The sequence below is a fragment of the Mirounga angustirostris genome, unplaced genomic scaffold, assembly GCF_029215605.1.
Source record: "Mirounga angustirostris isolate CCGP_5_RB_7025 unplaced genomic scaffold, mMirAng1.0.hap1 SCAF_15, whole genome shotgun sequence".
In the NCBI taxonomy this organism is placed as follows: Eukaryota; Metazoa; Chordata; class Mammalia; order Carnivora; family Phocidae; genus Mirounga; species Mirounga angustirostris.
Window position 1 is genome coordinate 66,972,861 of NW_026991723.1, and position 25,291 is coordinate 66,998,151.

Sequence of the window (25,291 nt, forward strand, 5' to 3'; positions counted from 1 at the left end):
AGGCACAACTTACCTCTTGGGCCAAAGTCCCGAGACTATCCAGCAAAGTTTCTGTGGCTTTAACCAGTTCCTTGTTCAGGAAGGGAGATGTAGAGTTTAGTTCCCTCTGGAATGAGAAAAAAATACTTTGTTTCTAAGCTCAAATGTAAACCTGAAATCTCTACTGAAAATAATTAAAACCATTCACAATCTTGAGTTTAAAAGACAAAAAACCCACTCCTAACCAAAATAAGACACTAAAATTATTCTAACTGCCAGTCTGCAGATTGTTTTAGACAAGAATTACTAATCCTCTAACGAATGCTTTTAAATAGTGTAGAAATATATATTTAAAATTATTTGATACACAACAGATAAAACCATCTAATGCTGGGGTGTGTGTGTGTGTCTCCAATGCAACTCTGACCACAAATTCCCAACTCTGTCTGCAAGATGGGCAACAGAGGAACGACCTTGAGAAACAATTTTGTAATGGCTCACAAGAAAGGAAGAATATGTAAAGTTTAAAGCTGCCAAAAGCATGGGAAGGAGAAATTCTAGCTCATTCTGCTCAAGCCAGCACTCACACTGGAAATTTAATACAGAATGCTTATTTTTATATCTACTTTTAGTCAGATCTTTATATTTACTCATGTGTATATTTAATTGCTGTTATATGCCAGCTAGTCTCACAGCAAATATAAAAAAATAATTAATTGGGCCCTAGGAAAAGATAAGTTAGGGCAGAAAGCCTACCCTAGAGAAGAAAAAGAACAATGATGCGTGGACCCTGAAGCCAGAATTACAAGAGCTGAGGAGCCTCAAATTTGGGTTCTGAGTTTTCAGGCTTCCAAAAGGAAAAAGATATAGGGTTAGTTTCATCATTTTTATTTATTAAATAGAAAAAAAAGTTTCTGGGAAAAGCCATATTTCCTTGGCGCTTCTATGGGCATCATTTTATTTAATATATCAGATACCTCTTTAATCTAGAGAAGGCTGGGCTATTTTTTTTTAAGATTTATTTATGTATTTGAGAGAGAGAGAGAGAGAGCACGAGCAGGGGGAGGAGCAGAGGGAGCGAAACTCAAGCAGACTCCGTGCTGAGCGTGGAACCTGATGCAGGGCTTGATCCCACGACCCAGAGATCATGACATGAGTTGAAATTAAGAGCTGGATACTTAAATAATGGAGTCACCCAGGCGCCCCAAGGCTGGGCTATTTTGCTACTTGTCTTGTATCAAGAAATGTTGTGAAATCATAATACAGACTATGTGGAAAATAGCTGGAAGTGGACAGAGCTCATCATTATCTCAGAACTAGCAGCTGGAGAGATTTTCCTTTAAAAAGAACTCCAGGGGAGGAGGGCGCCTGGGTGGCTCAGTTGGTTAAGCGGCTACCTTTGACTCAGGTCATGATCTCAGGGTCCTGGGATCAAGCCCCACCTGCACTGGACTCCCTGCCCACTGGGGAGCCTGCTTCTCTCTCTCCTTCCCACTCATGCTCTCTCTATCTGTCATATCTCTAATAAATAAAATCTTAATAAATAAAAAAAAGAGATAGAGATTGATAGATAGGTAGGACTCCAGGGGCACCAGGGTGGCTCAGTAAGTTAAGGGACTGACCCTTGATCTCAGCTCAGGTCTTGACCTCAAGGTCATGAGTTCAAGTCCCCTGTTGGGCTCCACACTGGGTGTGGAGCTTACTTAAAAAAATAAATAAATAAAAAATAAAATAAAATAAAAAGAACCCCAAATACAGAAGATTAAAAGTTAGTATCATAATGATCATCATAATATCCAAGCCAAATCCTGAATGTACATTCCTGATAAAATCTGTCTAAAGGTTCTATGAAAGAATCTGTCCAGCCTGACTCATGAGCTCTCCTAGAGTGGCTTACTCACCAGGGTCCACCTTTTCCACACTCCCCATCTTCAGATGGGCCTCTGATTACCCTTAACCACTATACTCAAGTAGGTCTCGGTGATCAACTCACAGATTGTTAATGATGATTCCATTAAGTAATCATGAGCAGAAACAAGAGGGAGATTTTTGGTTTTTCACTTTCTTACTACAGGTTTACATCATCACTAAAGGTTATCACATTAAGAGTTGACTCTACAGAACCTACAATAAGAAAACTTTTACAAACTGAGAGGTCTTCATTGGAAGGCATGGGAGGTAAAGTGTTTCTATGCTTCCATCAGGCTCACAAGATGATGCACACTCAGGACCGTGCAGCAAAACAAAAGAATGCCAACTTAACTGAACATCCTTTTCCACAACTTAAAATTTAGTAGTTAATCCATTTTTTTATAAAGTCTTAATGGAAATAAGATTCTGATGATTCTTGTCACTCTGTCCCCTCTTCTCTGGTTATGGGGACCCGGGGTGGCTACAGACCCCTGGGCAAATGGCTCAATGCATCAGCATTTGTGGTGTGCACGTGGGCTGGCGTCAAGAAGGCTGAATGAGAGGACGTGTGCAGAGCACCTCACACAGTGCCTGGCACACAGTGAGCCCTCACAGTTCTCAGCAATGTCACCCCTGCCTTCCTCTTTCCTTCCCCAAAAGTTTATTACCAAAACTGAAAGGCTTTCTACTTCTTGAAAAGAGATCCATCCTCCCTTCCGTTTCTTGGCTAGGCTAGCTCTCGAAGAACTGTTTCTCCTGTTGAGGCGGCCTCCCTCCACTGAGCAGAGAACTAGACTTGTCATCTCAAAGCCCATCAGCCACTCCCAATGTGCTATTTCTAACATTAGAAATCCTCTTCAGTGCAAGACTAAGACCTAATTCCTGAAGGCTTGAAATGAATGCGCCTTTCCTCCCTAAGGCCCCCCTTTCCCTCAGTGTTTGCAAAACTGTGAAACAAAAGATATCAAGCAGATGAAATATATACTTATGTTAAGTAATGCTCGGTGGATGAAATATAACTACAGATGTATATTTATATCACACACACACACACACACACACATATAAACTTGCCCCAAGGTTGACATTTTTTTTTAGTATTTTTTTAATTTTTTGACAGAGGGAGAGCGAGAGAAGGAACAAAGCAGGGAGAGTGGGAGAGGGAGAAGCCGGCTTCCCGCCGAGCAGGGAGCCCGATGCAGGGCTCAATCCCAGGACCCTGGGACCATGACCCAAGCTGAAGGCAGACGCTCAATGACTGAGCCACCCAGGTGCCCCCCAATATTGACATTTAAATCAAAAGACTGAAAGGAAAAATCATCACCGATGTTTAGGTATATGTATTTATACCTACATACATACACACGTGTGTACGCACGCACACATTCACCTTAATGCATATGCAATCTATTTATAATGATATTGATTTTTTACCTTTACAGTAGAGATATAATTTTTCTAAGCTTATTAAGCAAAAGAAGTGAATCTACAAAGAGGAAATATTAAATTTAAATGGCACCAATTGCCCTTGACGACAACCAAAATCATGGCAGACACGTGTGAAGGAGCAGCTTCTGTGGCTACAGTGTGGTCTCAAAGCTCTTGCACCAGCACCAGCACCAGCTGCCGTGTTTGATAAGTGTGCAGCCTCCCAGCCCTCGGAGACCTACTGATTCAGAAGTGAGGCATGTGAGCCAAGAAGCCTCAGGGGTTTTTTTGCACAAAGTTTGAGAACCACTAAGCCATAGCCCCTTGGACAACGTTCATGCCTCTTTTTCACAGCCTGCTTTGCGCGAAGGTGGTTGGTTGTCTGGTCAACACGACGCTGTCTGCTTCGGATGGTGAAGCACTGAAGACAGGCCAAGCCGTTCACCCAGCTCGACTGGGATCGGAGATGTTGCAAAATTCATGTGAGGCCAGAACGGTACACCAACTGAGTTCACAGCCACCAACTGCCATAGGCCAAGTCTCTGAAACCTTAGCTACGCCACTGGCCTGTTGTCACCATTTGCAGTCACCTCTCCCCTGAAGGGACTAATCAATCAGCAGTTCATATTGTTCTTAGATGACGCCTTCCTCATCTGAATGAATTTAAACTTTCATAGGTACTAATTTTCCCTTCAGGTTTTTCAATGTAAATGTCTTAACCTTTGAGGCAGACTTATTCCTCTTGTTTTAAAAGCTACACAATTCAGCAAAGCTCCACACATGCACTGCATGACTGTTTAACCCATGAACACCACAGCTGACCACAGACATAAATATAAGGACTTCATTACATTTACCGTGGACATCAGACTTTCACATATTGAGACACAAATGTAATATCACATCATAAAGTTATTGTCAATAGTCTGAGCTCTGGTTTGCTGCTACTTTAGGTTTTGGTCTCTAAGAGGAACACTGGCTAAAGCCATCCATAAGTAACAGGTAGGACAATCAAGGTCATTATTAGGATCCCTTTTTACACTGTTGCTTGAGATTAAATGCTCAGTATTCACGAACATAAGTATTTGCAACCTATTGTCAATACAAATAAACTTTCATTTTCAAAGATGTGTTGGAGTTACATACAGGTGTGGGCTGACATGACAGGGTTAAAAAAAAAAAAAAACAATTCATCTTCAGCATTGTTTAAAGCTCAGGGTATCCAGATATTTTGCTCAAGACTTCATTTTACTCTTCTGTGCTTGGGTGTTATAAAATACAGAGAAGAGACTGATGAGAATCTGCAAACTAAATATTACAAATTCATGGGGAAAAGATGGGCTATTCAATTACTGTTGCTGGGACTAGTTGTTCATGTAAGAAAAATTAGAAAGTTTTCCATCTCACACCACTATACAAAATTAGGTTCTTGGCAGATTAGAGAGCTCAAAGTAAAAAATGAAAGCTGCAAATATATAGAAGATGTCTTTATGAACTTGGGGTAGGGGAGGCCTTCCTAAAATATAAAAGTCCAAACCAAGGTGGAAAAAAATGACTTCAACCTTTTAAAAGTAGAAACTATGCACCAAAAGACACTATAAACAATGTGAAAAAATAAGCCAGAGACTGAAGAATGGGTTTTTTTTTAATTTCAGTATATAAAGGAAATACCATGTAGCAGTTAAAATGAATCAGATGCCACATGTTTAATACTGATAAATCTCAACAATATGATATGGACTGAAAAAGACAAGTTGCAGATCAATATACGCATTTATACGATGTGAATACCTACAAACCAATAGGGTATATTGTTATTAACAGAATGCAAATACATCTATATGATATAAAGCAGAAAAGCATGCAACCCCAGGGTAGTGACGGTCTCTGAGGGAAAGAGATGGGGATACACAGGTGGCATCGAAAATACCTGTAATGTTTTATTTCCTGAAAAGAATCAGAAGCAAACAAGGTGAACGATGGATGATGGGACAAGGGTGTTCTTTATATTAGTCTCTGCACCTTGTTGTAAGTTTTCACTAGTTCATACTTTTTAATTAAATGAAAGATAAAAGAGGGAGAGAGGAGGAAAGGAAGCAGAGCAGGCAGAAGTGGAAGAAGGGTCAAGAGTGTAAGTTGGCTTGACTACATACCCGATCCGAAAGATGTTTAAGTTCCTTGAGTAAAATTAACCCCAGGAAACATGCCCTGAAACTGGGCCACAAAATGAGGTCTGAGAACCACGTGCCTGAACCTAGTATTAACTGTGGTCTCCTGCTAATACTTGACAAAGGAAGGCAAAGCTTGCCAACCAGTATTTCCGAAGAGTTCCAGTAAACAATCTACAGTTTGGAATTCCTACTATTATTTTTCCTAAACAAAAACATTCCATTGGCTATGAACTCACATGGGTCCCCATTGACCACAGGAGGCAAGTGATTTTCTGTATGAACAAAGAGGGGAAAAGAGCGAAGATAAAACCCTTAGTGAGGGACTACGTGACCTACGTTAAGCTAACCAGAATTCATTTATTATGCAATAATTTTAGATCATAACTAAATACTGTAATATCATTACAGGAAGGATAGACAAATGCATATTATATTACCCAAAAGGCTCCCGCCCATTTCTGCAAAGTGTGTTAATCACAACATGGCAACACTGCCTAAAAGTATGACATTCTGGAGCACTGGCCCTAGAATGACAAAGGTCATTGTGCCCCATCTGTTTTTGGGTCTAAAAGATGATTTCATTATAGTCTTTCTATCCTACTAGCTTAGCTAAATTGTAAAAGACTGAAAATTAAAAAGGCAGTAACCTAGCCAAGTCAATTTGACTTTAATTTCTGAGCTGGTATTTTATTTCAACTCAGCATCCAACATAGTTCCTGGTACAGAATAACTAGGCACCCAGTACATGTGTGTGGAAGAAAAACCAAGAGAGAAACACCTCAGGAGGGCAAGAGATGAACTGGTGTGAGTCCTGCTTCAAAGGTCATTCAAATTCACCTCATCAAGTCACTCACCCTCTGGAGCCTTCCGGGGGGTGCCCTTGCTCTAAAGGATGAGGCCCAAGAGCCTAACACAGCTCCTGAAAGTTTGCCTCTGCTAACCTGTGGTCACCTCCACAGCATCCTGTCTTATTGTTCTTTCTACCTTCAAACTCCCCATAGCTGTATCTGCTCCATTCTGAACCACTCCATCACGTGCGGTTCCCGTAAATACCACCTTTGTTTCTCTCCCCACTCTGGACCCCATACGCAAGCCAGGTCCTGGAACATTCTCCTCCCTGCTCTTTACTTGACTAAACTTTATTCTTTAGGTCCCAACTTGACAGATGCTTCTTTCCTGACCCTCAAAGACTGGGTTAGTGTGGGTTAGGCCTACACAACACCCAGCAGAGAATGCTTCTGCTCCTTTTCTGGTCTGTCCCATCCACTGCCCACCAGCAGGGAAACAAAGAAAGCTGTACCTTGCTCGCCACTGCCCCCCTAGCCCCGTGCATGGCACAGATCAGGGCTCAATATTTGCTGAATGAATTAATTTAAGTGTTTGTTTATAGACGATCACTATATAAAATAAAGACTGGGCGAAATTACTAATACATTGAGAAGCCACAGCCAAATAGAAATAGAAGACAGAACATCTGTGAAATTGAATGTAATTGAAAACTCTTTTCAATTTAGAAAAATCTTATCCCCATCCAAATTTTTCAGGGACTCTACTACTAAATAATGTGGACGCAAATACATTTGAATAGGATTTTCAATATAATGCACAATTTTATTCCCCCCCCATGAATACATGTTACAAGGTGTTCATTAGGACATTTCAAACTTCCCTTATTCTCAAAGTAGGCTAAAAGTCTCTACTTCACTTTGCCCATATTCAGAAAATCCAACTGAAGGCTAAGATTTTATGTTTTAGCTCAAATGGAAAATAAATAAGCCAGATACCAGGTACAAAGACTACTGCCACCCAGATGACATCTTACCTCTTTCCAATGACTCACATGACAATGAAGTTTTCCTTTGAGGAACATTTTAATATTTCTTACTAAAGTAGGGAACTACAAAACTCATGTCTGAGGGAGGTACGAATCTTTTAAAAACAATTCAACAATTTAAATATTAACTTTTAAATTTTATGTGTCTAATGCAATTAAAAAATACTTTTTTGCTATTTTTTTTAGAAAGATTTATTGACTTATTTGAGAGAGAGAGAAAGAGAGTGCTCGGGGGAGAGGGGCAGAGGCAGAAGGAGAGAGAACCCTGAGCAGACTCTGCGCTGAGTGTGGAGCCCGATACAGGGCTCAATCTCAAGACCCTGAGATCATGACCTCAGCCAAGAGTCGGAGGATTAACATGACGGCACCACCCAAGTGCCCCAACTTTTTTTCTCTTTTTAAACACAGTTTAATACATCTACTACCACATAATTCAGGACCAAAATCAAACCTAAACCTTAATTTAAGAAATAGCACTTTTCAAGGAAGAAATAGTCTGCAGAAATGTCAATACAGATGGAGTAAAATCATATTAACACTCTGTTTAATACACCAATTTATCTCCAGTTGTGTGCTCCCCTTTTCGTATAGGAATTTAGTCTTTTTTTTTTAATTTTTTAATTTATTTACTTGACACAGAGAGAGAGAGAGAGAGAACAAGCAGGGGGAGCTGCAGGCAGAGGGAGAAGCAGGCTCCCTGCTGAGCAGAGAGCCCCACACAGGACTCCATCCCAGGACCCCAGGATCATGACTTGAGCGGAAGGCAGACACTTAACCGACTGAGCCACCCACGTGCCCCTAAAGACACAGTCTTAAGAGTAAATCCATGAGGTGTGTCATTCTACCATTTACCAAATGATAAGGATTGCAGTGGACTGCCTGATGAAAGCATATGCTGCAAACAGGTGGGCAGCACAATCAAACAACACCAAACAAAATCTGATACTTACCACAAATGTCTGACTTTTATGCAGGAGGAGAAAAGCAACTATTTTCTCCTGCAAAATATTCATACAAATGCTTTAAGGGTTGCATGGGATAAGCTGAAGTATGTAGCCCCAAAAAGGAATGAGCCAAGCCCCTCTGTATTCTAAGCCTGTGTCAAGGGTCAAGCAGATGCTAAACAAAGAGATTGCAAGACAATAATGACTTTGTTCTGTCCTTCTCTATCTGTTCCTTCAATCTACACAGAGCCCATCTGTGAGATCACTGGTCTTCTGGGGACCTCAGGGCACCACTCACTTTACCTCCTTTGTCCCATGAACTGAGTTCTGCCTTTTCAAGAATATGCTGCATGCACCAGAAGACATGTGAACGGAGCTCTTTGTTCCACAGAAACAGAACTTTCCCTTTTAGGGTAAAGGTATCATCAGAGGTCAAGACAATCTAACCACATGCTGTGTAGTCCCCAAGTTGTTACTCTAAAGATAAGTCCGTATGCCTGTCTTTCCTGACTCAAGAATCAGACACTGTTTGCCCCACTTCAAGGATCAGATGCCATTTTCGAATCACTGTGGCAACAGTGAGCCAAGACTAGAACCCAAGCCTAGCTAACCCCACATTCTTTCCAGGCTTACAGTGTCTCATGCTGGCAAAGATTGGTGTCAGGGAGCTGCTGGGGGCTCATCAGGGAAACTGGGATGGAAGGACAGCCCTGAGTCCACAGACCCAGAACCTGTGAAGAATTCCTCAAATTCCCAATCTCAGCCTGGAAGTTGGTTCCCAGTGCCCACTAGAGTGAAAGCTCCATGTGCGTTTGTCTGCCCTGATCGTGGCTGCAGCTCTGGAGCCTTAGAACAGGACCTGGCACAAAGCAGACATACAGTAAATCTTTGTTAGTTTGTTGATGAATGGCTCATGTCTTGTTCAGAGATGCCCTACTTCCCGAAGTCACTGCTGTTTTTGATTTGCGCATTAAAAACCCTGTGGGTAGCGTTTATTATGTGTTGGAGTCACTCTCAGGATATGGGCAAGAAAATGTACAGAGCCGAAGAGGGACTAATAAAGAGCCAAGAGCACTGAGGAAACATTTCAAAGACATAATGAAATATACCTTTCAGTTAAAAGACATTTGTGGCAGGATGAGTGCCTCCCCCAAAGCAGTCACACCCTAGTCCCTGGCACCTGAATATGTTAGATCACATGGTAATATGTACTTTACAGATATCATTACACTTACAGACCTTCAAATAGGGAGATGATCCTAGAGCATCTAGATGAGTCCAATCTAATCACATGAGCCCATAAAGGCAGAGAACTTTCTCTGGCTAGAAGCAGAGAGATATGGCAGAAGGAAAAGACAGAAATTTAAAGCATGGGAGGGTCTTGACCCAGTGTGGCTGGAGAGGGGCCACATGAAAATCATGAGAAGGACTCTCTCTATCTCATTAAAAAAAAAAAAAAATTAAAGGGACGCCTGGGTGGCTCAGCCAGCTAAGCAGCTGCCTTCAGCTCAGGTCATGATCCTAAGGTCCTAGGATTGAGTCCCACATTGGGCTCCTTGCACAGCAGGGATCCTGCTTCTCCCTCTGCCTGTCACTCCCCCTGCTTGTGTTCTCTCTCTGATTAAAAAAAAAAAAAAAAAGTCATGAGAATGAATGCTGGCAGCCTCTAGCAGCAAAGACCGGCCTCAGCTGACGTCCAGGTAGGAAACAGGGACATTAGTCCTACAAATGCAAGGAACTGAATTCAGCTAACAACCTGAATGAGCTCAGAAGATGTATCCTCAGATGCATCCTCAGAGGCTCTAAAAAGGAATACAGCGCTGTAAAGCCTCTGATTTCAGTCTCGTGAGACTCTAAGGAGTACACCCAGGGGAACCACACTGTGCCCAGACTTCTGGCCTACAGGATTACAAAATAATCAATTCATGTTGTTCTAAGCTGCTAAGTGTGTGATTATTTGTCACAGTAGCAATAAGGAACCAACACTATCAGCAAGGACCTTGACAACCGAAGCAAACAAATCCCTCTGGACAGAATTTGCTAGTCCCGTTATGGCTCCTTCTCACAGTCCGAAACAGATTGGAGGTTATTGGAGGACAGCAGAGTGAGGCCCCCATAAAGACTTCTCCTCCACCTGAGAAAGGTAGGCGCTACTTCAAGAAGGACCCGCAAGGAAGGCAAAGGAAAATTCAGCTGCCCAGCCAACTGTAACAGCCAAATCCACCCTGCCGAGCCCGGAGACAAAAGAAGTCACTGCTACATAGTCACGTTCCCCTCCTAGAGGCTGTTATGTCAACAGTACAAATACTATGAACATAAGTCTTCCTTCATAAATGCATTTAACCTGGAGATAATATTTCCTGTATCGACCTATCCTTGTACTCCTCAGAAGCCATCTTTGTGAGGATCTCCGATGAGTCCAGCTCCCAGAACATACCTGAACCATAATGAATTTAACATACTGTACCTCTGAAACAAACAATACATTATATGCTTAAAAAAAGAAGAAGAAGAAGAAGAAGAAGAAGATAGTAGGAAGGGAAAAATGAAGGGGGGGGGAATCAGAGGGGGAGATGAACCATGAGAGACTATGGACTCTGAGAAACAAACTGAGGGTTTTAGAGGGGAGGTGGTGGGGGGGGTGGGAGGGATGGGTCAGTCTGGTGATGGGGGGAGAAAAAAAACATAGTTCAATAAATGAATATGTTTTTAAATTGAAAGGAGAATGCCAAATGGAAGCCACTTTATTAACCCCAGAGAACTTTAAGGATGCAATACCATTCTGAAATCCAGTATTAATTTTCACGTAAGGTATACATAATTGAGGTCTATACATAAATAAGAATCTACAGAGTAAGAAGCCTTGACAGCATCTAGGCAAAGAATAAAATTTTTCGCTGAAATATTCTTCAGGGCTACTTCGCTTGGCATGACTGATTCCTAACTCAGAAGAGAATTTCTATCTTCCCAGCAATTGCTCTCAGCATGAAAATATTTCTATCAATGATTAACTTCTATTTATTGAACACCTGATGTATGCCAGGCCCCTCGTCACGCTCTTCATAGGCATGACCAATAATGACAAAAGGTGAAGTATATTATCTGCGTGTAAAAGAAGAAGAAACTGAGGCTGACTCATGCTCAAGTTATCCAAGGTCCCACAGCTGGTAAAACTTCTGATGTAACATTTGAACCCAGACGCAGCTAACCCCAAGCCCACAGCCCTTCCCCTCTGCCACATTTCCCCCCATGTTGTCAAAACACTGTTGTCCAGGGGTCATCAGGAGACAGAGAATACCCTTGGCTGAAAAACAGAAAAACATTCACGCTAACAAAAAAAAAAAAGGAGAAATGTTTCAAAACATGTCTTTCCTGAAAACCCACTTCTGGTACAGAAACACACACTGACACCCCAGTTTTTCTGCCCACGACGCTGCACCTGACATCTAGTTACTGCTCCTGTCATGTTTCTCAGTGTGATTAACTGCCCACTGCCAACGACGTCGCACGTCACATTCATCTACCACTGAAAATGTTGAAATGTCAACCAAATGGCAGGAGTAACAGGCTGCTTAATGTAAATCAAATATCAATTCCAGTGCTCCAATTAAGGTCCTGTTTAACTTGGTAAATAAAAGTCACGTTTCAAAATGTTTGGAAGTCATTTCATCCCAAAGTCATTTCATCCCCAAAGGTATCCTTCAAAATCACCTTTACACAGAACAATTTTGACCACTCACTGTATTCTAATTTAAGAGCCTCATTTTCTGACTTTATGGAGAGAGAGAGCTCTCAGCAACAGCGAATAGGCAGGAGCAGAACCTGAGATGCTCTCTGTGGCCAAGAAATGTGCAAAAAGCATATGGTAGCCACCTTAATACCCAGCCAAGAACCAACTGATCTACAAGGGACCACCACAACAAGACAGACTGCGATGTAGCTGACAGTTTTGATGGTGCATTTCCACGTACCCTATCATGCTAACCCTCCCAACCACGGAGGGATGATTATTAGGTTGAAACCTAAGCTGCTGACTGTCAGATCATGAAGGCCATACTGTCATTCTACTTGGAGTGGAATCCAGACATTATGTGAGTGGAGGGATTTTCTGGGTTGTGCACACAGTAAGTGTCTAATCATTAAACAGAAATGAAACAATGAATGGGCACCAATATAAATTATTTTGTCTTCTAAAAGCACCCATATTTCCAAAATTTGCATCATTCTAGCTGAAAGGGTGAACATTTTTGTCTTGTAGTGAAATAGAGCAAAATAGCTAAAACGGTACAAGGAAATGGTCTACCATTTCTAATAACCTTTGGCCCTCTATGTCACACAACCCAAAAAATGCCAACAGGCTATATATGTCTACACCAATGAGCTTAGGCAGCCACTTGGACCAGTTTTCTGGAACTGCAAACATCATCCCAATTCAGAAATATATATCTTATTTGAAATTATACTATAGAAATTCAATAGAATCACAGACCACTGAACAAAGCAACTCAGTATTTTTTTTACTGAGTATTTTACTACTTCTGGAATAAAACAAAAACAGATCTTAAGCATTAGGCCTAAGCCCTTTATACTGACTAGTTCACCATCAACCAAAATCCCAAGAACTCAGTTTTCCTACTACCTTCATCTCGGGCAGAAGCCTGCACCATCATAGGGTCAAGTAGGATACAGGAACTTCTTGATGGTCACTAGTGTATAAACCGCAGGAGATGTTTCCAAGATCACTTTCTAGGGTGTGACCCAGGCACTGCGTCCAAAAACTGGACCTTCTTAGTATCCCTGGGATAATGAATCTCTCTAGAAAGAAATCATGCTACACAAAGCCCCAGAGAGGATTCTGATTTTTTTTTTATTATAATGAGGAATATCTCTTTCCAGGCACATCCTTCTTCCAAGGCTCTTTCCCTGGTTTTAAGAGAACCTACTAACAAATCAGAGTGCTATCTGGTAAGTAGGAGGCCAGATCACCAGATGCTAAATGATGTTGTTGGAGAGGTATGTCACCAGAGCTCCCAGAAAATCCAAAGAAATACACCCGTTCTGGAACTATACCCAACCCTCTGATGACCAAGTTCATCCATATTCTTTAAGAATGAACATAATATACTCTGGGATCGCTTCTCTGAACTATTGATTCCCAGGCTGATCAGACTTTGTTGCCATTTTTTTTCTGTAAATGCAATTTTGTCAAGGATTAATCTAATTATTGTGTGTGCTCCCATCCAGTTCCAAGGTTTTCCCACCATGACGGCTTACAGTGTCTCCTTGCTGAGATGCTTTCAAGAATGGATATCCATCTTCCCAGAAATGATTTTGAGACTTTTTTTTTTTAATCTGGGGAACTCCTTCTTCAAATGAACTCTAATAATCTCAAATGTGGACAATATATTTAAAAAAAAACAAAACACATAAAAAACAGGTCTTCTCTGAAACAAGCACAGAGGACGTTAGGCTTAGACTCAGAGCTATACCCAACTCATTCTTCCCCCTTGTACCCTTTGGGAAAAAGCCCAAAGGTTTGAAAGAACAGGATACCACTGAGCTAAATTACCACTCCAACTCCCGGCCAGCCCTATGTTTCTACAAAAAACAAAGTTATGTTGTCCAGGGAAAATGTTCACATTCCAAAAGCATAAGTGCTTGAAGCTTCTCCACACGGCAAGCCTACTCACCAGGATCGGCTTCAAGATGTCCATGTTGGAACGAAGCACTTGCTCAGCGGCATCCAGTTTCTCCCTTGGCAAGCTGCAAAGCGTGGAAACTTCTAGTTCACCAAGTTGAATCACCTCCTGTAATCTGGATCCACTGCACAGATTGGTCAAATGTAAGTGGTAGCCTTGCAAAAATACCTGGAAGCATTTCATGCAAAGAGAGACAAGCAAAACCAGGTTACAAAGATGCAAAGTTGGGTCAGTACAGCTTTGAAGAATGGACACCGTCGCAATAGTCCAATGCATCAGATCTCTTTACCGACCTTCAGAACATAACAAGGCACAGTCTAACAGGAAACTTAAAGTCTGAATGTTGTCTTTGACTCATCATCTCCCACACTCTTGTCCTTGTGAAGGGAAATCCTGAGTCCAACACTTTTTCTCAAAAGTGGGACAGGATTCAGGAAATAGGAATTGAAAGTCTAAACTTCTGAAACCATTTTTAGTATTTTATTTTATAGAGAAAAACATTCTCATTATTTTGGAACTTACGTTAAACTGGGGTTGGGCTGAATTATGAAAAAAAAAGCATTCATACTATTTACTTACAGGTATAGATATTTCATGGATGCAGAAAACTACGTTGAAGCAATTTCAGAATCTGGAACTCTTCATTTTATTTGCCCCCAAGCAGAGTACCAGAAAGCCAAGCCTCTTATGAAAAGGCCTCTTTGAAGGCCAATTCTAAGTCATTCTCATGCACTCATTATAGCAAACCTATAGAGAGCCTTTCCTTGGCCATATTTTGTATACTTAATTAACTTTCCTGGGCCTCAATAAACTGTACTTCTTCATAGATGGTCCTTACTATCCATGAGACAGCAAATTCAGTAAGAGGGGCTTGCTTTTCTTGCTCACTTTGTGGGATAATGCTGAAACATTACTGACAGTAAATATTTGTGGAATGAATGAATGATGCAGATTCTGTATTATCCCACTATTACCTCCCCCTGCTAGTTAAATTAGTGCAGCTTGACCTGCCTATAGTACAACCTAGCGTGAGTGATGGACCGAAAGCTCTCCAGGTCTATGGAGCTTTCTAACATTGCAGAGCCCTCAGCCTGCCATGGTTTCCATGAAGTTCTCACCTACCAGACATGCAAGTGCCCTTCTGTCTTACCCCTTTCTCCAAGTAGTCCTTGCTGTCAGCCTACCTTTGGTATCTGGGTTTGAGAGCACTGGTTACAGAGAGACCCTAATACCATGCAAGGACCACCTCCACACTCAGGATGCCCCTTATTTTAAACTGATCTGATGCGACAGATATGAAATTGGCAGGGGGGAATGGAAATTGTGCTAAATGCAACTGTTTTCATAAGCCTGCTGCCTTTGGCCCATCTCCCAACCATACAACTGGTAAACACAAGGCATATTTTCCTAGTTTCATAAGTACAAACGGTAAGCACATTTTTCTAATTTTAAAAATTCTACATCATGTAAAGCAAAGATCTTACTTTCGGGCATAAACCTTTCCACTACTTCTGCTTATTGTAAAGATAAGCTAGTGTGTAGATGTGAGACAGGGTAAAGAAGCAGGGCCCCTTTCTGCCAAAGAATAAACTTGGGAAGCTTCCCTGAAAATCGATAACCATACAACCTGGGTCTGTTGCTCACTGCACAGGAGCTCTAGGAGATCTAATTATGCCAAAGGAAGTTTTCTAAGAATCTAAGATTAAAATTCTATATAAACACTAATATTACTTCCTGGTTTTCTCCTTATTTTTCTTATCCATCTTTAAAGGAAGCATTAAGTTTTAAAATCTCCTGTCTAAGATTTTATAGACAGCTGCTCTGTTCAATAATCCTCAACTCTGGCTATGGTCTCAGAACTGTGAACATTTTTTTTAAATGTTTAATTCATCTTAAATTCATCCCCCCGACCCCCTTTTAGGGGGAAGTTATCCACAAATGCCAGCTGACAGGCAGGAAATCAGTTTTATTTCAACCAGCTGGCTCAGGTGCCAGGTTGCACATTCCACTCTGGATGGTTTGGCAATGCCAACCTGAGCAGAGAAGTAAAAATGAGTAACGCTGAACTTGAGCTAATAACCTCCTTCAGCACCATTACCAAGATAGGGGGTTATTCATTTCTTTCCAGGCACTCTTAAACAATATAACTAATTTAACTAGCAGGGGGAGGAAGCTGAACATCCGCAGCTTACCTTGTGGAGACTGACATTGGCTCCCAGCATTTTGTCCACAGTAAGCCTTGGCAGAGAAAGGTTGTAAGTCAGGAATCCAGAGAAGGTTTCATTGTCCACTAGGAAATCCTGAAGCTTCAAGCCTGCAAAGAAATAGTATCTTATTTTCATACAATAAGTTAAAAAAAAAAAAGACGATGGGAGGTGGAGAAAAACATCTTAATATTAATGGCCTAGTTTTAAACCAACTGATAACCACAGGCTTCTGGCTGAAGCATACAGAGAAATGATGTTCAGGGAGCTCTGCCTTACAGGAGAGATGAAAAGAATGCTTTCTGAAGGTAGAACCAAACTCCGAGTGTGCTCCTAGACTCCAACAGTGCGACACGCTCACACACAGCCTTTCCTTATTTTCGAGGAAAAAGCCAAACCTTTTAAGTGATCTCACCCATCCCAGCTGAGATTTGTGAACCTGACCCCACTACTCCTGTCTCCCAAATGCCACCTCAGCTACAAATCGGAGATATTTAAAGCCTTAGTCCCACAGGCCCCGGGAGGCTGATCTCCTCTTGACGCAGAACAGTGGTTCTCAAACTTGAGTGGACAACAGAATCACCTGAAGGCTTGTTAAAAACAGATTTCCAGGGGGCACCTGGATGGCTCAGTCGTTAAGCGTCTGCCTTCGGCTCAGGTCATGATCCCAGGGTCCTGGGATCGAGCCCCGCATCAGGCTCCCTGCTCTGCGGGAAGCCAGCTTCTCCCTCTCCCACTCCCCCTGCTTGTGTTCCCTCTCTCGCTGTGTCTCTCTCTGTCAAACAAATAAATTAAAAAAAAAAAAAAAAAACAGATTTCCAGTCTCCACCGCCAAAGTTTCTGATTCAGCCAGCCTGGGACGAGGCCAGAGAATTCACATTTCCAACAAGCTCCCAGGTGATGCAGCTGCTGCTGGTCTGGGCCCCGCACTTGGAGAACCACTTGGGGGAAAGCATTATGCCTATCAAAGCACTCTCACAGATGTGATCTCATTCTAATTCCAACCCTGGAACACATGAGACAGAGCTCCAAAACCCAGGTCTGCTAGACTGTAAGAAAACAAAAGCGTATATTTAAAAATCAACCCTACTAAATAAATGACTGGATTGCTGCAGGGTTTCATAAAGAATCCCTTTAATAATAAAGCCTCTAGGTACATTCCAGTGTAGTGAAGCAGAAAAAGCACTGACCAGAAATCCAGAATTTTAGTCCCCGGAGTGGGATGCTGTGCCTGGTGGTATCATTTGGGCATTTCATATCATCTTTCTGAACCTCAGCTTCTTTATCTCCAAAATGAGAGATTTCTTACCAGATGTTGGGTGGGGGCCCCCTGACTCTGAAATGCTACTGTTTTCCCTGTCCTATTTCATTTGACCGTCCACTGCTCCTTCTGCCCCACCCTCTTAATAACCCAACTTCTTTCAATAAAGAGAAAACCAGCTAACCATGACCACGTGCCTAGGCAACGCTCATTCGCCAACTGCAGCCCACAGGCCCAGGCACTAACAGACCTCTAGGGGGCAAACCTTGCAAACCCAATCATTTAACTGATGCGAAAAAGAAGTTTGATCTGAAACGGGGCTAGTGTGAGGCTTAGAAGAGGACAGGAGTTAATCCTGGGAGCGAAGGGGGCTCATGTGCAGAGATAAAGCAGAAGGAAGTCACAAACACCCAACAAGACTCTCATCTTTGCTGCCCGATCCAGGTATGTTCTTAAGCAAACTTGAAATTTAGAGCTATAGAAAGGATAAATCAAACATGATTCACATCTCTAGAGAAATGACTGTCTGGTTACACCTGACATGCTAACACCTGGTTATTCCTCATGACACCTTCCAGAAGCTGTTCCTTGCCCAGTTAGGTGTCCCTCCTCAGAAGAGGTCCTCCTGCAGACGAACGCCAGCCTGGTGCTCCCCATCATATAGGACACTATACTCTTACTGCAGGGCTCACTCCTATAGTTGCCAAACCTCCGAGCACCTAAAATTCACTTAGGGAGCACACAAAAATGCAGTTTCTTGGGCCCAATTCCCAGAGATTCTGAAATAGCGGATCAAGAGTGGGGCTTAAGAATCTACATTTTTTTTTAAAAGATTTTATTTATTTATTTGAGAGAGAGAATGAGATAGAGAGCATGAGAGGGGGGAGGGTCAGAGAGAGGCAGACTCCCTGCTGAGCAGGGAGCCCGACGTGGGACTCGATCCCGGGACTCCAGGATCATGACCTGAGCCGAAGGCAGTCGCTTAACCAACTGAGCCACCCAGGCGCCCAAGAATCTACATTTTAATAAGCATTCCTTGTGCTCCCAATGCAAGGACCATACTTTAAGGAATGTTTTTTTATTTGCATATTCTCTCCACTAGACTACGCCCCTAGGATACAGAATATGTGTGTGTGGGGTTTTTTGAGCAAGATCTACCCCCAACCTGGGGCTTGAACTCACAACCCCCAGATCAAGAGCCACCTGCTCTACCAACTGAGCCAGCCAGGTGCCCCCAGGATATGTGTTTTATCTCTGTATCCCTGTGCCCAGATCAAAGCCTTGCAAAGAATTACTGGTCATTACAAAGAATGATGGCTAGATCATAAATACGAGGAGGTGAGATTAGGGCTGGGAAGATTTGAGAAGCATCTCAACACTATCACAGATTTTCTTTCAGTTGAGTAGGTCCAAGAAGGGCCCAGAGATATCAGGACAACTCCCAGGCTACACCCCAGGAGCAAACAGGATCCCTATATTACATTCCCAGGGACACAAAGTAACATCCAGGTGTTTACCCCAACCGTAGCTTCCAAGAAGGAAGGTAGGAAAGCTAGTGTCTTCAATCGAAGCCTGACACTGACCATTGTGGAACAATGGGGGTGAGAAAAGCTGGGCTCTGTATCCATTCATCCGCCAGGACATTTCACCCAAGCTGTATCTCCACTGCCTTGCTTTGTAAAATAAGGGGTAAAATAAAGACGTCTCTGAGCCCCGGATCGAACAGGATACACACACGAGTTGACCCTCCTTGACCATATGGACCACAAATTCCTCCCAAGTGGGAAAAGCCAGAGCTGAATGTGGACACTGTGCTAGGGAACTTCACAACAGCCTCTTCACGCCAGAGCACGACTGCTGAAGTGTGGGGGGCTGACCCAGGCTGCACTTGCAGTGGGTCGAGGTCATGAGCAACACTCTTGAGACCAGCCAGTAGGCTCGGTGTGTTTATAAGACTCTTCTGTTATGTCAACAGGCTCTGAGGATGAGAACAGCTGGATGTGATCAAACTCAAACCGCCTATCAGTAAGTCCCCTGGAAGAGACAGAAGAACCAAGAGGCCGATTCAATAGTCAACAACCCTGGGCAGTGCACGTGCGCAGGGTGGAGAGGTCGCTGGGTGGGGGAGCAGCAGGGCGGGCCAAAGATCCCCGGCTACAAAGAAGCCCATTCTGGTCACATGCGTACCACACATGTGGACCTAGGTTCCCACACCACCACCCCCGCCGACCGCTAGAGCCCGCACGGACAGAGAAAGGCAATGTGGGGCAATGCACCGCTTCTCAACCTTGGCTAGGATGACACTCGAATAGGTAGTGTTACAACAACCCCAATGCCCAGGCTACAACCCCCAGCATCGAATCAGAACTTTCGGAGCTGACACCCAGGTGTCAGAATTTTATACAACGCCCCAGGCGACCGACGCTGAGTTTGAGAAACAGTGGAGTGGTACAAAAATCAGGGATGTGGGGCCAGAAAAACCTAACTCTGGTGTCAGACTCTGCTGTTTATTGACTGCAGCTTTGAGAAATGCACTTTGCCTTCCTGAGACCAACTTTTCTCACCTAAGAGGCAAGGATAACAATATCCCCACCTGCATGAATAGTGAACAACTGGCTCATGGTAAATGCTCCATAAATGGTAATAATTTTGTGATTATCGAGAAGGGTTTCTTTCACTTAACTTTACCAATGTACCGAAATGAAGTGTAATGAGAAGGTAAGGACACAGTTCTCGCCCTCAAGGAACTTTCGAGGCTGATAAGGGAGATGAAGAAACGTCAAGAAAGCAGGAGGAGGAATGAGGAATGAGGTCATGCAAGTGACCAAGATGAGGTTTGTCTGTAAGTGCTTGGGGGGAGGGAGGAGAGTCAGGCTGAAGCCAAATTCTGGAAAAGGACAGACGGCCAAAATTCTCTTGAGGTTGTGGCTGGGGGCATCTCTCATCATGGCAGGGCCAGGACACCCTGTAGTTGTAGTGCTGTGTAAATACTAGGTGCCTGTAAGTGTTTTTCAATGAATAAATAAATCAACAAGCAGATAAACATAGAGAAGATTCTTCAAAACCTAAGATCTGGGGAGTAGACTGGGAGAGGGAGGAGAAAGGAGTATAGTGGGGGCCAGAGTGGGGTGGCTTGGTACCTCTGGTCTCGGTTTTCTCCGTTATGTAGCTGGCAGGAAAATGAGTGGAGAAGCCAAGAATATGGAGAAGGTCAGATGTCTGAAATGGCCCTTCTTCCCTTTGGCCTAGCTAATTCCTACCCTTTTTTTTTAATGACTTGGCCCATGAGTCATCTCCTCCAGGAAGCCTGCCTGGACTTTCCCACCCTCAAGATGGGTTAGGTGGCTGTCCTTGTGCTCTAATAACTTCCTCTGTTTCCCTCAAGCAGCACACGGATGGAGCTACAGTTGTCTGGGCACACATCTTTTTGCCAGAAGAAGAGAAGTGCCTTGAGGGGCGTCTGGGAGTGCTCAGTTGGTTAAGCATCTGACTCTCGGTTTCAGCTCAGGTCATTATCTCAGGGTCGTGAGATGGAGCCCCGTGTCGGGCTCCATGCTCAGCATGGAGTCTGCTTGAGATCTCCCTCTCCCTCTGCTCCCCCTGCTCACATTCTAAAATCTTAAAAAAGTGCCAGGACTTTGTCATTTCAAAGCACAGCACTGCCTGACACAGAGGAAGCACCAGAAGATCCGAATTCAAGTCCTGGCTTTGCTCTTAGTGCGAAGTGTGGAGCCAGGAACCTTGCTTTTCCCCTTTTCTTAATCTCTCTGGGCTTTGGTTTCCTTGGACGTAAAATGGAGCTAATACCATTCACAAGTTGTTGTGAAAACCAAGATCAAGACTGGGAAAGTACTCTTTCAGAAGGAAAGAGCTGATGGGCCTCGACAGTTTACACAGGTAACTGACAGGGTGTACATGCTTATCACGGAGCTGGACTGGTCGCGAAATTCAATGTGAGTCCCCACTGCCCACGGAGAAGACTCAGACTCACTATCCAGCAAAAGGCCAAGCGAGCGTTCCTGCTGCAATCTCTCCAATATGGACCAAAATACTCCACCCACGAACTCAGCCTCCTCGGTTGCGCCTGGAGGAGCAAACGGTGGCCTCTCCATTTCCCGAACGCTTTGCTTTGGATGTAGAAAGGTAGGGCAAAGGGAAGAAGAAAAAAAACAAAAGCCAAAAAAAACCCCAATTCGGAATCTTGGAGTCTAAAGAACAAAACAAGTGAAACGTGTGTCTGTGCGCTGAGGAAGAACAGGGCAGATTCCTCAGTCTCTTGCCAATCCTCTGAGCCAGGCCTCACTGACCAAGCTAAGGAAAGACTTCCACAGTGGCCACAGGAGAGGCCCTGCACCAGGCAAGATGCTTTCTCGGCCACTTAACGTGGCTTCCGGCCTCTCCCGCCCAGCAGAGGACGAGGAAGGAGGGGGAGGGCCAGCGGGGAGGAAGGAGGGCCAGCAGGAAGGCGGAGGAGGGAAGCCCTCCACAGAGCCGGCCAGGGTTACTCTCGGTCAGTACCCTCCAGGCCCCAGCTCAAGTTTCAAGATCCCTGTAGTCGCTTTTGTTCAACATGAAAAGGAACCACAGCAATCAGCTGCTTGAGAAGTGGGTGGAGAAGGCAAAGGAGAAAAAAAAAGACTAGCAGAAAGCGAGCACGTCCATCCAAGGCCCAGGCAGTCTTCTAAAAAGGACCCCAAGAGGGTCTCCCAGCCCTCACCCTGTCAAATGGGCAATGGCCTGGAGGGGACCAGGCTGGATTCTAACTCCTGGCTTTACTCAGCTGAAGCTTGTCCGGCCGTACAAACAAAACCTTAAAACATTTCTCTGCTATGGAAGGGCTGGTAACACACACACTCAGGTGTTTTTTGTTGTTAGGGTTTTTCTTTTTTTCCTGATGTTAGGGCTCTACTTTCTTCTGCAAGAATAGCTTGGATTTCTTTACTACACTGAGGGCTTGCTGAGGGGATATGTAGGCATAACCAGTATAAGGTTCTGGAGTCTGGCTACCCTGGTTCAAACCTCAGTTCCAGAATTTTCCAGTCATGTGGCCTTGGAGAGATCACTACGCTCTCCGAGCCTCCAGTTTTCTAGAAATGGAGGTTTACCTTTACTAGGAGTCTGGGTTATTTTAAACAAGTTCAAAACAAATGTTGATAAACTCATAGATGACAATTATGTATAGTGGTCCCAAGAGAAACCAGAATATTTAGGGTTATGCTCCCTGAACCCTTTGTGGCAAGTACCAGGGAAGCCAGAGTCTTCTCCTGAGACCAATGGAAGTACTCTAAGCTTATGAAACACATAGGGTTAGCTTGCATTAATTCAATAAACTACAGAATGGCTACCGAACCCAAAACACTAGTACTGTGGTTCAAAGGAACAATATTTCTCCGTGCTCCTTGAAGGTAGGAGCCTGTAACAAACGAGATGCTATCTGAAGACATGATCCCTGTCCTTGCCAAGGGGAGATGGAGAGGGATGAGGTGGGCGGACCTGTGAGCCTCCAGCCCTGTCTGCAACTCCACAATCAGTCACCGTTAAAATCAGGGGGTGGAGAGTGACACCTACTTTCTACTTCACCTAGACATCTACAGTGGCAGACCCATGTCTTACTGAGAAGTGGGCAAGGTGTGCTGTTGGTTGCTGCTGGAATGAGGACTGATGTCAGCTGATAAGAACCTGAATGGCAACCAGGTCCCCAAAGAATGAGTGGAGACAGTGGCCCCAGGGGGAAAGGGTGATGGGTTCACACTGGCCAGGAGCACTCCTGATGCAGTCAGGGTGACAGGCAGTCCGGCTGGCTCTGGACCCAGCAGGAAATGAAGGTAACAAGAGATGAAAGGTAATGGAGGTCACACTGGCCCACATGAATTCTGGACCTGAAGAGAAAGAGAGGAAGAGATGAGGAGCCAGCAGTAGACAAAGCAAGGAAAGAGCTGAAAGCACTGTTCATGGAGAATGCTTTGTGAAGGCCAGGGAGGTGGGAAGGTGCGAGAAGATGCCTGGAAAAGGCAAAGAACAAGGAGAAGGAAAGAGGCCAAAAGTATGAAGAAGCACAGAGTCCAGAACAGGAAAGACTGTATCAAAGAGAAAGGGCAGAGTAAAAAAGAGCTGGGAAGAAAGAAGAGCGTTTGAGGCATCAATCCTCACTGATGAGCGGGTCTCCAACTGAAAACGCAACCAGACACACCTAACACCAGCAGTGTGGGAGCGGAACTAGCCCCAGGACCTCGAGAGCTCTAGGAACACAGAAGAGGGAAGGAAGAGGAGTTTAAGATGAGGTAGGGGCTGAAAAGGGATTCATTCTTTCCAGGGCTGAACTAAAGGAATAACTGTTAATATATATAATGTATAAATAACTTAGTTTTCCTTTACTTTCAAAACAAAATGTATCAAGATAGGGACAAAGGAGTGATTTGTGGGCAGAGGAAGGTGATTAGCATTTACAGAGCATCAGACTCTGTATATGTACTCTTTTTCTAGAATGCCTAAAACAAGCTTACGAGAAATGTCAGAGTCCCATTTTTCAAATGTGGAAACAGACCCAGAGGGGTTAATACCCTGCTCAAGGTCACAGAGCAAGCAAGTGGTAAATGCGAATTTAATCAGCTCTGGCTAAAAAGCTTTGGCTCTTTCTACTTTATGGGGAATTCAATGCATCATTTCACTCTTTAAAATCACTTTATCACATTTTTGGCATCAAAAGATGGATGATGCCACCCATGCTTCCTGGTATTGGAATAAGGCAACATGGCAGCATGATGCGGTGGAAAAAAGCTAAGCCTCGGGGTCAAACAGACCCAGATTCAATTTACAGCTTTATTCTGTGACCCTAGGCAACAGACATAGCCTGTTTTGAGCTTTTTGAGCCTGTTTCCTCGTCAATAAAATGGAGATAATATCAACCCGCTAATGCCACTGTAAGCCTTCAATGTAACAATGTATCAAAATGTAAAATAGCATCATTACTTGCTGCAACTTCATCTGATGTTCGATGAAATGTCACTCCAAGATTGTCTTTTGTGCCTCAACGCAACAGTGATGAGAGCACAAGAGATGGGAGGCTTTCAGCTAGAAACACACTGGACTCCCAAACTGTTCTTTGCCACCCACGGGGTAAATAAATCTTTGGAAAAGCGAGACACATGAAACACTGTTCTTGAAACAATGTTTTTGACGTTAACAATCCAACTTTTTTAAAGGCAGTCTACCATTGTGGGGTACATGCTGTCCTGTAATTGAGTGTAATTGTGTTTTCTATTTTTTTTTTAAAGGTTTTATTTATTTATTTGATGGAGAGAGACACATCGAGAGAGAGAGCACAAGCAGGGGGAGTGGGAGAGGGAGAAGCAGGCTCCCCGCGGAGCAGGGATCCCGATGTGGGGCTTGATCCCAGGATCCTGGGATCATGACCTGAACTGAAGGCAGACGCTTAACGACTGAGCCACCCAGGCGCCCTGTGTTTTCTATTCTCGTCTGGGTAAAGTTGACCTTTGATTCAGTTTAGTTCAAGTAATATTTCAACATAGCTGTGCAGCACTCCATCTACCTGATTACAGCCTAGCTGGGGCCAGACCCCTACCCTGGATGGAAACCAGCGGCCTGGGCTCCAGGACACAGCCTGGCTGTTGACAGGTCTGGGAAAACTTCCTCACAGTAGGTTGAAAAGTTTCAAAATATGAAACTCCAGGCCCTTTCAACAAGTGCATGCAGAACGTGAACTGCAATCACGCAAAGATTTCAAGAAATTTCCAGTCTGATGATATAACGATGACATACATGTCATCAGATCTCCCCAAAAGATGACTCACAGGGGGCCCACAAGGACAGAAAACAAAGTTTGGGGCTGCGGCCTCAACT

General features: G+C 43.6%; 1 protein-coding gene across 4 annotated transcripts in view; it reads right to left on the reverse strand.

Annotated features, from left to right (window-relative positions):
• The window catches only part of LOC123849865 (phospholipid-transporting ATPase ABCA1), a 126,122-nt gene that overhangs the window by 58,871 nt on the left and 41,960 nt on the right, over positions 1 to 25,291 (reverse strand). For all 4 annotated transcript variants that reach the window (XM_064579297.1, XM_064579296.1, XM_064579299.1 and 1 more), the window contains exons 6-8: positions 16,159 to 16,280; positions 13,958 to 14,134; positions 14 to 106 (exon numbers count right to left, since the gene is read on the reverse strand). In XM_064579297.1, the coding sequence (XP_064435367.1) occupies positions 14 to 106; positions 13,958 to 14,134; positions 16,159 to 16,280 (392 nt within the window). The remainder of the gene's footprint in view (positions 1 to 13; positions 107 to 13,957; positions 14,135 to 16,158; positions 16,281 to 25,291) is intronic.